This window comes from Gobio gobio (assembly GCF_949357685.1).
Source record: "Gobio gobio genome assembly, chromosome: 6".
Lineage (NCBI taxonomy): Eukaryota > Metazoa > Chordata > Actinopteri > Cypriniformes > Gobionidae > Gobio > Gobio gobio.
The window spans coordinates 59,976,823-59,990,644 of record NC_137102.1 but is presented as its reverse complement, the minus strand read 5'-3'; the positions used below and the strand labels follow the sequence as shown (position 1 = coordinate 59,990,644).

The 13,822-nt window shown below is 37.1% G+C and overlaps 1 protein-coding gene across 1 annotated transcript in view; it reads left to right on the top strand.

Moving 5' to 3' along the window:
* The first annotated feature begins 209 nt into the window (after positions 1-209).
* btbd2b (BTB (POZ) domain containing 2b) overlaps positions 210-13,822 on the top strand; it is an 18,668-nt gene continuing 5,055 nt past the window's right edge. The window contains exons 1-8 of the mRNA XM_079819185.1: positions 210-753; positions 3,283-3,402; positions 3,482-3,638; positions 3,715-3,820; positions 6,433-6,630; positions 10,268-10,460; positions 11,398-11,485; positions 12,993-13,139. Coding sequence (XP_079675311.1) covers positions 260-753; positions 3,283-3,402; positions 3,482-3,638; positions 3,715-3,820; positions 6,433-6,630; positions 10,268-10,460; positions 11,398-11,485; positions 12,993-13,139 — 1,503 coding nt within the window. The 5' untranslated portion in view covers positions 210-259. The remainder of the gene's footprint in view (positions 754-3,282; positions 3,403-3,481; positions 3,639-3,714; positions 3,821-6,432; positions 6,631-10,267; positions 10,461-11,397; positions 11,486-12,992; positions 13,140-13,822) is intronic.

Genomic DNA, 13,822 nt, shown 5'->3' with positions numbered 1-13,822 from the left:
ATATGGAGAACAATCCTGGAATGTTTTCATCAAAACCCTTATTTTATTTTCGATTGCAGAAAGAAAGACATGGACATCTTGGATGACATGGGGGTGAGTAAATAATCAGCAAAAGTTTATTTAAAAGTGAACTAATCCTTAATATAATTTTTGGGTGAGCTATCCCTTTAAGACCGGATGTTGTGCGCGTGTGCTGACAGGATACTGACAGTGCGCGTGATTTGTTTACTCATTCAGCGGGTGCGCGCCTCAGTCCAAGATGGCTACTGGAGACAATAGCGGTCGGGTTCCGTGTTTAAATTTCTCCGGACACGGACCTTTGGGTAACAGCCAACCGAGTAACAGTCCTTACGCCTTGGCTGCCAGTCACGGAGGAAGCGGAGGCTCGCATGGCGTGACGAGACGCTCAAACCCTCAAACGGGGCCCGCGGGTTTGGAAAGCCCCGGTGTTGCCTCGGGACCTCCGCCGAATCTGATGAACTCTCTCCCGGCTGCCGCGGCGGTGATGGGGCCGCTGGCTCTGCCCGCCTCGAACATGACAGGAAGCCCGTCTAACGCAGCGATGACACCGGCGGCCGCCACACACCCGGCCGCGGCTGCCGTGCTCGTGTACCGGGAGCCCGTTTATAACTGGCAGGCGACAAAATGCACCGTTAAAGAGAGATTTGCGTTCCTGTTCAATAATGAAGTACTGAGTGATGTTCACTTTCTAGTGGGTAAAGGAATGGGAGTCCAGCGGATACCCGCGCACAGGTGATTGACACACATCAAACTATTATTAAAGTGCTGTTATCATTACCTCAAAACTGTATTTAACGTTAGAGATGTTTTGCGGGATGTTCACGCGACCTTCTCAGTGAAAGTGGATGGGGCTTTAAAGTTTCAAAAAAGTATCTAAACAGTAGCCCGTATATCTCATACGTTATTTTACCACATCTTCTGAAGACATTTGATAGCTTTGTGTGAGGAACGGACTCAAATTAAAGACGTTATTTGTTAAAAATCTTCCCCTCAGCTGCCGCTCTTAAAGGAACACGACACTTGTTTTTTTGTTGTTGTGGAAAATAACGGTTGACCGCTTTCGAATCCATTCTGGCGGTAGCACTTTTAGCATAGCTTAGCATAGATCATTGAATCGGATTAGACCGTTAGCATCTCGCTCAAAAATGACCAAAGACTTTTGATATTTTACCTATTTAAAACTTGACTCTTCTGTAGTGACATCGTGTACTAAGACCGACGGAAAATACAAAGTTGTGATTTTCTAGGCCGATATATGGCAGGAATTTTACTCTCATTCCTGCGTAATAATCAAGAGCTGTGAGCCGTCCCATGAGCGCGGCGCAATGATATCGCACAGCGCCTGAAAATAGTCCCCAGCGCTCTCTGTGTGAGCAGGTTGTCATGTTGTTTATGTTGACGGAAGTTAGACTATTTTCAGGCGCTGTGTAATCAATGCTCTTGATTATTACGCAGGAATGAGAGTATAATTCCTACACATATCAGCCTAGAAAGTCACAACTTCTCATTAAATAACTTTTTAAGTGAAATCTGAATAAATTAAAGGCAAAGCTAATGGGAAATACTTCCATGCTGTAAACATATCCTAATTTGCGTGGTTATGTGCATATTTGTCATAAAATATAATTTATAGTGATGCACCGAAATGAAAATTCTGGGCCGAAACCGAAAATTTAGGATGCACTTGGCCGAAAACCGAAACTGAAGCTGAAGATGGCTTCTTTTAAAAAAAGTATTGTAATATATATATATATATATATATATATATATATATATATATATATATATATATATATATATATATATATAAACCAATAAAATAATCAAACTTTTATTAGGTTACATAACAAAACCTAAAATATTTTTCTTTTTTACAATAAATATAAATAATAATAATACCAAATAATATTATTCTTCAAGTTTTATGTTCCATCAAATAAAATAGTTTTTTAACAGTTGTGCAAAAAAAGATCCACAATTATTTGAATAACCGCACAGAAAATCGATTAATCTATTTGACAGCACTATATATATTTAATTATTATTTTTTATAATATTCCTATTCCCATCACAATTAATCGATTTGACAGCACTATATATATTTAATTAGTATTATTATTTATAATATTCCTATTCCCATCACGATTAATCGATTTGACAGCACTATATATATTTAATTGTTGTTATTATTATTATTATTTATAATATTGCTGTTGCCATCACAATTAATCGATTTGACAGCACTATATATATTTAATTAGTATTATTATTTATAATATTGCTGTTGCCATCCCGATTAATCGATTTGACAGCACTATATATATTTAATTAGTATTATTATTTATAATATTGCTGTTGCCATCCCGATTAATCGATTTGACAGCACTATATATATTTAATTGTTATTATTATTATTTATAATATTCCTATTCCTATCACAATTAATCGATTTGACTGCACTATATATATTTAATTGTTATTATTATTATTTATAATATTCCTATTCCTATCACAATTAATCGATTTGACAGCACTATATATATTTAATTAGTATTATTATTTATAATATTCCTATTCCCATCCCGATTAATCGATTTGACAGCACTATATATATTTAATTATTATTTATAATATTCATATTCTCATCACGATTAATCGATTTGACAGCACTATCTGTCTGTCTGTCTGTCTGTCTGTCTGTCTGTCTGTCTGTCTGTCTGTCTGTCTGTCTGTCTATCTATCTATCTATCTATTTTTATTATGATTATTTATAATATTCCTATTCCCATCCCGATTAATCGATTTGACAGCACTATATATATTTAATTATTATTATTTATAATATTCATATTCTCATCACGATTAATCGATTTGACAGCATTATATATATTTAATTATTATTATTTATAATATTCATATTCTCATCACGATTAATCGATTTGACAGCATTATATATATTTAATTATTATTATTTATAATATTCATATTCTCATCACGATTAATCGATTTGACAGCATTATATATATTTAATTATTATTATTTATAATATTCATATTCTCATCACGATTAATCGATTTGACAGCACTATCTATCTATCTATCTATCTATCTATCTATCTATCTATCTATCTATCTATCTATCTATCTATCTATCTATCTATCTATCTATCTATCTATCTATCTATATATCCCATCACGATTAATATTTAATTATTATAATTTTTTATTATGATTATTTATAATATTCCTATTCCCCTTCCAGGTTTGTTCTGGCAGCTGGCAGTGCCGTTTTTGATGCCATGTTTAACGGAGGCATGGCCACCACATCCACAGAGATCGAGCTTCCTGATGTAGAAGCTGCGGCGTTCCTTTCATTGCTCAAGTATGATCGCTTGTATTAATGCATATATATATATATATATATATATTCCAGAAAGATGTAACGATGAGCTTCTCCCCAGGTTCCTGTACTCTGATGAGGTTCAGATCGGCCCAGAGACCGTGATGACGACTCTCTACACCGCTAAGAAATACGCCGTCCCGGCCCTGGAGGCTCACTGTGTGGAGTTCCTCAAGAAGAACCTGCGGGCGGACAACGCCTTCATGCTGCTCACACAGGTGTGTGTGTGTGTGTGTGTGTGTCCACTCCCGGCTCCTGTGGTTCTGATTGGCTGATTGTGTTGTCTGTGTTAAGGCGAGACTCTTTGACGAGCCGCAGCTGGCCAGTCTGTGCCTGGAGAACATCGACAAAAACACCGGAGACGCTCTGGCTGCGGAAGGATTCACCGATATTGATCTGGGTACTGTATCATGGATTCAAGCCCACAGCCTGAAAAAAACAGCCACATCCAGTGTCCATAAACTCTCACTGAGCTAGAAAAATAACTAGGGCTGTCAAAAGATTAATCGCGATTAATCGCATCCAAAATAAAAGTTTGTGTTTGCATAATATATGTGTGTGTACTCTGTTAATTATTATTTATATATAAAAACACACACAAGCATGTATATATTTAAGAAAAAAAATATTATTTTTATGTATAAAACATTTATATTTATATATTATATAAATGTATATACATGCAAATATTTCTTAAATATATACATGAATGTGTGTGTATTTATATATAAATAATAATTAACAGAGTACACACACATATATTATGTAAACACAAACTTTTATTTTGGATGCGATTAATCGCGATTAATCTTTTGACAGCCCTAAAAATAACTCTAGAGATGAGCATTTTGATAAATATATGCACTATATTACATAGTCATTATCATTTTTAATGTTCTTCAACATGTAATGCATGTTTGAATAAATCTGGCAAGTTTATATGACAGCCATCATTTAAATATTAAAAACTAGGGGTGTGACGGTCATCATTTTTGTGACATTCGCACTCGGTTTGTCTGCCGCATCAGTGGATCCTATTGTGACATTCGTGGATCAATAGTTCTGTGTTGGTCATTTTTAATATTTATTTATTTTTCTGTGGGCGGACATGCAGTAGTTTAACCTAATTTATGTTGAAATAGCCATTGTATAAATGGCTATTTCAACAGCTGTGAATGATGAATGCGGACTCCAAATGAATTTTGAAAAACACAAAATTAACAATAAAATGCACCTAAATTATTAATAAAAACTAGGGCTGTCAAAAGATTAATTGCATCCAAAATAAAAGTTTGTGTTTACATAATATATGTGTGTGTACTCTGTTAATTATTATTTATATATAAATACTAGTGCTGGGCATCGATTAAAAAAAATTAACTAATTAATCACACTTTTTTCTGTAATTAATCGCGATTAATCGCAAGTTTTTAATATTTTACGTTTTTAATATTTTTATATTGTAATAATTTCAGTTACTCTCCAGATTAATGTATAAACAATTTAAAGAGCATATTTTAAATGTGTGTTGTATTGTCATATTTTTATGAATGAAGGCCAGTATCACTGATACTAAAGTGTCTATGAAACATTAATGACGTTACATTACAGTATAACTGAAAGCTCCCAATTTCAACATTAGGCTTTAAAAAACAACTTTTAATTTAAGTGAACTTAAAACAATCTTTACATAAACCCAAAATAATAAATGTTATATTTACCTATGGCCTTCCCTGTTATACATATACAGAAATGTAATAGTTATCTTTCTTAACTGCATAAATAATAAATTAAATATAGATGAATCATCATTAAAGCAAAAATTTTCGCTGTCCCGCGCATCTCATTTCCTCACAACTCTTTAAGTTCATTTAAGACGTTATTTAACTCATTTAAGACTCCTAATATGAGAATACTGAAAATCCTCTGTGTTATTGTTTGTTCAAGAGCAAAAGAGAACTCGATGTGAGCAGGAAACTGACGCGAGTCTATCTATGCGTCGAGTGTGTGTGTGTGTCCCTTGATTAGCTGACATGAGACGCATCCACACAGACAGGACACTGACACACACACACACACACACACACACAGACAGGACATTGGCATACAGCGCGTTCGCTTGTGTCTTGTCACGCTTGGAAGCATTTACATGAATAAGAGCGTGATGATCATGTAACGCTAAGCAAAAATGGATATAAAAACGGACGCTGCGTTATTTGCGTTAAATATTTTTAATGCGTTAAGCTGAAAAAATTAATCGCCCGCGTTAATTTGCCCAGCCCTAATAAATACACACACATTCATGTATATATTTAAAAAATATTGCCATGTATATACATTTATATAATCTATAATATATATAAATATAAATGTTTTATATATAAAAATAATATTTTTTTCTTAAATATATACATGCTTGTGTGTGTATTTACATATAAATAATAATTAACAGAGTACACACACATATATTATGTAAACACAAACTTTTATTTTGGATGCGATTAATCGCGATTAATCTTTGACAGCCCTAATATAAACAGGATACACGGTAGAAACATGAATGAAAGCATTCAAGACGTGCTCTGCATCATTACTAGTACTAAACGCATAGATATTTCAGATGATAAAGGAACTATACCATAATCACAGAGGTATAAATATTAACAAAAGTAATTAAATTAGACTGTGTGAAGTTGTCAAACTTTTTTATATATATATATAACTTACGAGAAACAGAGAAATGTCGACACGTCCTCTCCAGCAGCTTGAATATTCTCCGTTGCCATGGCAACTCTCAACCACCAGTTCTTACTTTCGGTTAACCGTTTAATGGTCAATAGCATCCCTACACTGCTGTGGACGTTGTTTACTTCATTAATGTGTTTACTGTGATAATGGACTGAGGATGGGATTCAGTATTCGGCCGAACCCCAAAAATCTGGATTCGGTGCAATCCTAGTTTTTACTGTATTAATGTACATTTTCTCTTCTCTCTCTCTCTCTCTCTCTCAGACACACTGTTTGCGGTGTTGGAGCGAGATACTCTGGGCGTGCGGGAGGTGCGTTTGTTCGTAGCGGCGGTTCGCTGGGCGGAGGCAGAAACCCATCGGCAGCAGCTTCAGCCCACGCCGGAGAACAAGAGGCGTGTTCTGGGGAAAGCCCTCAGTCTCATCCGCTTCCCTCTCATGACCATAGAGGAGTTCGCCGCAGGTCTGTCCATATCACTCACAATCAGTGTTGGGGAAAGTTACTTTGAAAAGTAATGCGTTACAATATTGCGTTACTCCCTTAAAAAGTAACTAATTGAGTTACTTAGTTACTTTTTAAGAAAAGTAATGCGTTACAATATTGCGTTACTCCCTTAAAAAGTAACTAATTGAGTTACTTAGTTACTTTTTAAGAAAAGTAATGCGTTACAATATTGCGTTACTCCCTTAAAAAGTAACTAATTGAGTTACTTAGTTACTTTTTAAGAAAAGTAATGCGTTACGTTACTTTTGCGTTACCTTTTTCTCACCTGGGCTGGGCTTGTTTTTGTTTTTGTTTATAACAAAAACGTTATATTTTATTTAACTAGGGTTGGGTACCGAAACCCTTGGGTACTTAAATAACCGGTATGTACCGAACCGAAATTAGAACGCAGATTTCGGTTCCTCATTTCGGTGCCAAAATTCAAACGTGCTTTCGCGCTTTGGCTGAGCCAGAGACAGACGCTCAACGCTCGTCACATCACATCTCATGACAGCTATTCAGTGTTTTCAACCACATCTCATGACAACTATTCAGTGTTTTCAACCACATCTCATGACAACTATACAGTGTTTTCAACCACATCTCATGACAGCTATTCAGTGTTTTCAACCACATCTCATGACAGCTATTCAGTGTTTTCAACCACATCTCATGACAGCTATACAGTGTTTTCAACCACATCTCATGACAGCTATTCAGTGTTTTCAACCACATCTCATGACAACTATTCAGTGTTTTCAACCACATCTCATGACAACTATACAGTGTTTTCAACCACATCTCATGACAGCTATTCAGTGTTTTCAACCACATCTCATGACAACTATTCAGTGTTTTCAACCACATCTCATGACAGCTATTCAGTGTTCTCAACCACATCTCATGACAGCTATTCAGTGTTTTCAACCACATCTCATGACAACTATTCAGTGTTTTCAACCACATCTCATGACAGCTATTCAGTGTTTTCAACCACATCTCATGACAACTATTCAGTGTTTTCAACCACATCTCATGACAGCTATTCAGTGTTTTCAACCACATCTCATGACAACTATTCAGTGTTTTCAACCACATCTCATGACAGCTATTCAGTGTTTTCAACCACATCTCATGACAGCTATCCAGTGTTTTCAACCACATCTCATGACAGCTATCCAGTGTTTTCAACCACATCTCATGACAGCTATTCAGTGTTTTCAACCACATCTCATGACAACTATTCAGTGTTTTCAACCACATCTCATGACAGCTATTCAGTGTTTTCAACCACATCTCATGACAGCTATTCAGTGTTTTCAACCACATCTCATGACAGCTATTCAGTGTTTTCAACCACATCTCATGACAACTATTCAGTGTTTTCAACCACATCTCATGACAACTATTCAGTGTTTTCAACCACATCTCATGACAACTATTCAGTGTTTTCAACCACATCTCATGACAACTATTCAGTGTTTTCAACCACATCTCATGACAACTATTCAGTGTTTTCAACCACATCTCATGACAACTATTCAGTGTTTTCAACCACATCTCATGACAACTATTCAGTGTTTTCAACCACATCTCATGACAACTATTCAGTGTTTTCAACCACATCTCATGACAACTATTCAGTGTTTTCAACCACATCTCATGACAACTATTCAGTGTTTTCAACCACATCTCATGACAACTATTCAGTGTTTTCAACCACATCTCATGACAACTATTCAGTGTTTTCAACCACATCTCATGACAACTATTCAGTGTTTTCAACCACATTTCATGACAACTATTCAGTGTTTTCAACCACATCTCATGACAACTATTCAGTGTTTTCAACCACATCTCATGACAACTATTCATTGTTTTCAACCACATCATGTTTATTTCATGTTTCTGACATTTAAATGCTCATAAGTACTAGCAAAAAAACACACACTGATGTCTGTGGAAGCGGCAATGACAATCCTTTCAGACGGTTATAATTTGACTAACGTTACGTGTTTTATTCATATCAGATACATGCACATAATATAGTTACTATATTGTTTACTCTATTCTTCTTCCAGTTCACTGGTCACTTACTTTCATGTATTTCGTGAGACGAGAAGGAACTCAAGTGTTGTAAATCCGACAGATCCGATTCTGAGGCGCAAACTAACATGGCGCCGCAGCCCATTGCGCTTTATAGATCAACTAACACACATTCACTCACACATTTGAACATCAGATAGTTCGTGACACAGTTAAGAAGTTTGTGAATATTTTGAATAAAAAGAAAAAGCGAAATAAACCCGATACAGCTGAGCTGTCAGCGCTATTGCGGCTGCTGTGTGTCATGTGAGAAACATGACGCGTCGCCATGGAAACATTAAGACGATGCGTTCTAAAATATTTAGCCAGAGAATATGATCATATTTCAAAATAAAGCTGAAGCTCGAAGTTGGTTAGTAGCAGAGCAAGAACACAGACGACTGCTGTTATTACTGTAACTGTTATTTAGAGTTATATTAGGCCTGTTGTAGTTGGGTTAGGTGGCTTAGGTTTTACTGTGAATTTGTAAATAAGTCAATTATAATTTGTAAATAAGTAAATTGTGTTTTGTGTTTATTTATATTCATACATTTAAGTATACATTAAACTTTTAATAAATGGTTCAATTTAAATAAAAAAAATAAAAAGCCATTTAATGTCATCCACCTTGTTTTGTGGCCTTTTTTTATTTTTTTAAGTATCGGTTTAGGCACCGGTACCGTTTTAAAAGTATCGGTTTGGCACCGGAATCGAAAAAAACCCCAAACGATACCCAACCCTATATATAACGGTAAAGACCTCTTTATACCAAAATGTAAATAATAAGCCCCAGGCTGAGGTAAAAATGCAAATTCCCGCATGAACAGTAGAGGGCGCAGCTCTGGATAATGGGAGAAGAGGATGCAGGGTAAAAAGTTTTACCAATTAAAACTAAAAATCTAGTAATTTTCATCATCAAAGGTCAGCAGCAAGACATTGGTAAATTAAATATAAAGGTAGATTATGCATAAAAATAGTTGTTTTATTTAACATTTAATTATTGGAGGTTTGCATAGTACTCTGATTTTGCAATTGACTGATTTTACTCATTTTGAGGAGAACAGAATCTTTATTGTGCAAGTGAGAGAAATAAATGCTCACATTTAGTCTAGAACTACAATAACCCTCATGTTCACACACACACACACACACACACACACACACACACACACACACACACACACACCTCTGCACTTATTTTTCTCAACATGAGGACAGGAGAGCTGTCAGTCAAACTAATGTGAAAAAGTAACTCCGATATATTGTTGTAAATGTGCAAAGTAATGCGTTACTTTACTAGTTACTTGGAAAAAGTAATATTATTACGTAACTCAAGTTACTTGTAATGCGTTCCCCCAACACTGCACACAATATATCAGTTATTCTTACACTGACTTCAGGGAGAAAGACACGATCTGAAGGTGGACGTCTGCAATTATACGAGCTGAAAAACTGTCAATCATACGACTGGTTCTCCAGCATGTTGATCATTTCAGCTTTATAGGTGTAAATGTGAGAATGTTTCACTCAGGTCCTGCTCAGTCGGCCATTTTGACGGACCGAGAGGTGGTGAGTCTCTTCCTGCACTTCACGGTGAACCCGAAGCCGCGGGTGGAGTTCATCGACCGGCCGCGCTGCTGCCTGCGGGGCAAAGAGTGCAGCATCACCCGCTTCGGGCAGGTGGAGAGCCGCTGGGGCTACAGCGGGACCAGCGACCGCATCAGGTGAGCCACACCCGCCACTCACTCACAGGCTCCGCCCCTGTCGCCACTCACTCACAGGCTCCGCCCCTGTCGCCACTCACTCACAGGCTCCGCCCCTGTCGCCATTCACTCACAGGCTCCGCCCCTGTCGCCATTCACTCACAGGCTCCGCCCCTGTCGCCACTCACTCACAGGCTCCGCCCCTGTCGCCACTCACAGGCTCCGCCCCTGTCGCCATTCACTCACAGGCTCCGCCCCTGTCGCCACTCACTCACAGGCTCCGCCCCTGTCGCCACTCATTCACAGGCTCCACCCCTGTCGACACTCACTCACAGGCTCCGGCCCTGTCGCCACTCACTCACAGGCTCCGCCCCTGTCGCCACTCACTCACAGGCTCCGCCCCTGCTGCCACTCACTCACAGGCTCCGTCCCTGTCGCCACTCATTCACAGACTCCACCCCTGCTGCCACTCACTCACAGGTTCCGCCCCTGTCGCCACTCACTCACAGGCTCCGCCCCTGTCGCCACTCACTCACAGGCTCCGCCCCTGTCGCCACTCACTCACAGGCTCCGCCCGTCGCCACTCACTCACAGGCTCCGCCCCTGTCGCCACTCACTCACAGGCTCCGCCCCTGTCGCCACTCACTCACAGGCTCCGCCCCTGTCGCCACTCACTCACAGGCTCCGCCCCTGTCGCCACTCATTCACAGGCTCCGCCCCTGCTGCCACTCACTCACAGGCTCCGCCCCTGTCGCCACTCACTCACAGGCTCCGCCCCTGCTGCCACTCACTCACAGGCTCCGCCCCTGCTGCCACTCACTCAAAGGCTCCGCCCCTGTCGCCACTCACTCACAGGCTCCGCCCCTGTCGCCACTCACTCACAGGCTCCGCCCCTGTCGCCACTCACTTACAGGCTCCGCCCCTGTGACGTACACTAACTCCATCATCCTGTCTGCAGGTTCTCTGTCAATCGCAGGATATTTATTGTGGGTTTCGGGCTTTATGGATCCATACACGGACCTACAGACTATCAGGTCAACATACAGGTACGTCTGTCAGCAGGGCAAGGTCATTTAAAGGGGAAGCGTGTCATTTATGTACATGTTTGTTTGTTTTTGTCACACTTTTTTAATATTTCATATATATATTTTTTATATTCTTTTATCATTTCGGGTTTTAGTTTAATTTATTTAGTTGAGTTTTTTTTCAGTTAATAAAGTTTCTAAACTTGTCATTTCTGTGTTATTTTAGGACCATTGAGATGCTATTATAGTTTTTATTAATAGTTTGAATGTAATAGTTTTTATTTATAATTATATAACAAATTATATATCATTTTTTTCACTATTATTTTATATCATATTTTAAATGTATATATTTTTAAACATTTTTATTCATAAAAATTTCAGTTTCAGTTTTTTTAGATTTTATTTAATTTAATAAAGTTTCCAAACTAATTTTAGAAAAATTGAGATGCTATTATAGTTTTTATTAATAGTTTGAATTAGTTTTTATTTTTAAATAATATATATAAAAATTACATATAATTTGTTGTTATTTTTTTTTTTTTTGCTATTATTTTATAGTTTAAATATTTTTAAACATTTTATTTTATTTATTAAAAAAAAACAATAACTTCAGTTTTTTATATTTAATTTAATAAAGTTTCCAAACTTGTAATTTGTTGTCATTTTAATTTTTTTGCTATTATTTTTTATATTTTTAAACATTTTATTTTATTTTATTTATGAAAAAAGAATTATTTCAGTTTGTTTTTTAATATTTTATTTAATTTAATAAATTTTCCAAACTTGTAATTTCTGTTATTTTAGGATCATTGAGATGCTATTATTGTTTTTATTAATAGTTTGAATTAGTTTTTATTTTTAAATAATATATATATAATTACATATAATTTGTCATTTACATTTTTTTGCTATTATTTTACATTTTAAATATTTTTAAACATTTTATTTAATTTTATTAATAAAACAAATATTTCAGTTTGTTTTTTAATATTTTATTTTCTTTAATACATTTTCCAAACTTGTAATTTCTGTTATTTTAGGATCAATGAGATGCTATTAGTTTTTATTAATAATTAGGATTAGTTGGAATTAGTTTTTATTTGTTAAATAATATAAATATAATTTTATGTATGTAATACAATTGTTTTTAAATAAATATGAATTATTATTTCAGTTTAAGTTACACTAAATTAAAATGAGATTAGTTAATAATAAGTTAATAAAGACATGTTGTGGCTTTAGTGAACTATAATAATGCTGTTCAGTTGATCATTTCTGATGTAGTTTTGCTGTCTGCACGTCATTGGTTGCATCAGATGTTGACATATCAGGCGCTCAGACAGATCTTAAACCTTCAAACTACCTTCATGCTTAAACATGACACATTATATTAAAGGTTTACATTTAATCAGTCCATGCATTCCCTGAGGATCAACCCCATGATCTTGAGCTACAGGAATGATCATTTCCAGAATAATAAGTGTGTGTCTGCTTCACAGATCCTGATTGAGTGATTTTCTTTCAGATCATTCACACAGACAGCAACACGGTTCTGGGTCAGAACGACACCGGCTTCAGCTGCGACGGGTCGGCCAACACCTTCAGGGTCATGTTTAAGGAACCGGTGGAGGTCCTGCCCAATGTCAATTACACCGCCTGCGCTACATTAAAGGTGAGCTGGTCCGTGTGTTAGTTCATCTGTGAGACCGACCCACTGCCAGGAGGAGAGTCGGCTTTACCTTCGAGATTCGACAATTTAGGGACGTCTCTAAAGTTACATTCAAGATTGGTATTAGTGTTAAGGCCTGTACACACCGGGACGAATATCGCACGCGCTTATCGCCAGCGTTTTTCGTGACGTTTTTCGGCGCGTCTTGAGTGTTCACACCCAAGCGATTTCCACTGTAGATGCGCTCCCGGTACACAAGATGGTGCTGCGGCACTTTAAGCCTCTGACACTCGCTTGTCACACAGAAGAAGAAGAGAGACAGTATTTACGTGCTTGCCAAAACCACAGATATATTATGTCTATGGCAAAACCATTCACACACTTTTTGCTAACTGGCAAGCAGCATTAGCAGTTCATCTTCTTCTTTGTCTACTTACTACTTCTTCTTCATATCAATGTGTGCTCGGCAAGACCGATTTTGTGCTTGAGCGCCACCAAGTCGTGTTTTACTGTCACTTCAGCAGCTCCTGGCACGTGAACAAAAGCGCCGATCTCATTGGTCGGACAGTTTTTTACGCGCCGCGTCAAAATAAAAAAACGAACCCGAGGCGTTTTTTTTAAAATGACGCTTTTATGCCTGGCGTTTTACGCGTCGGTGTGAACACTCACATTGGCGCCCATTGTTT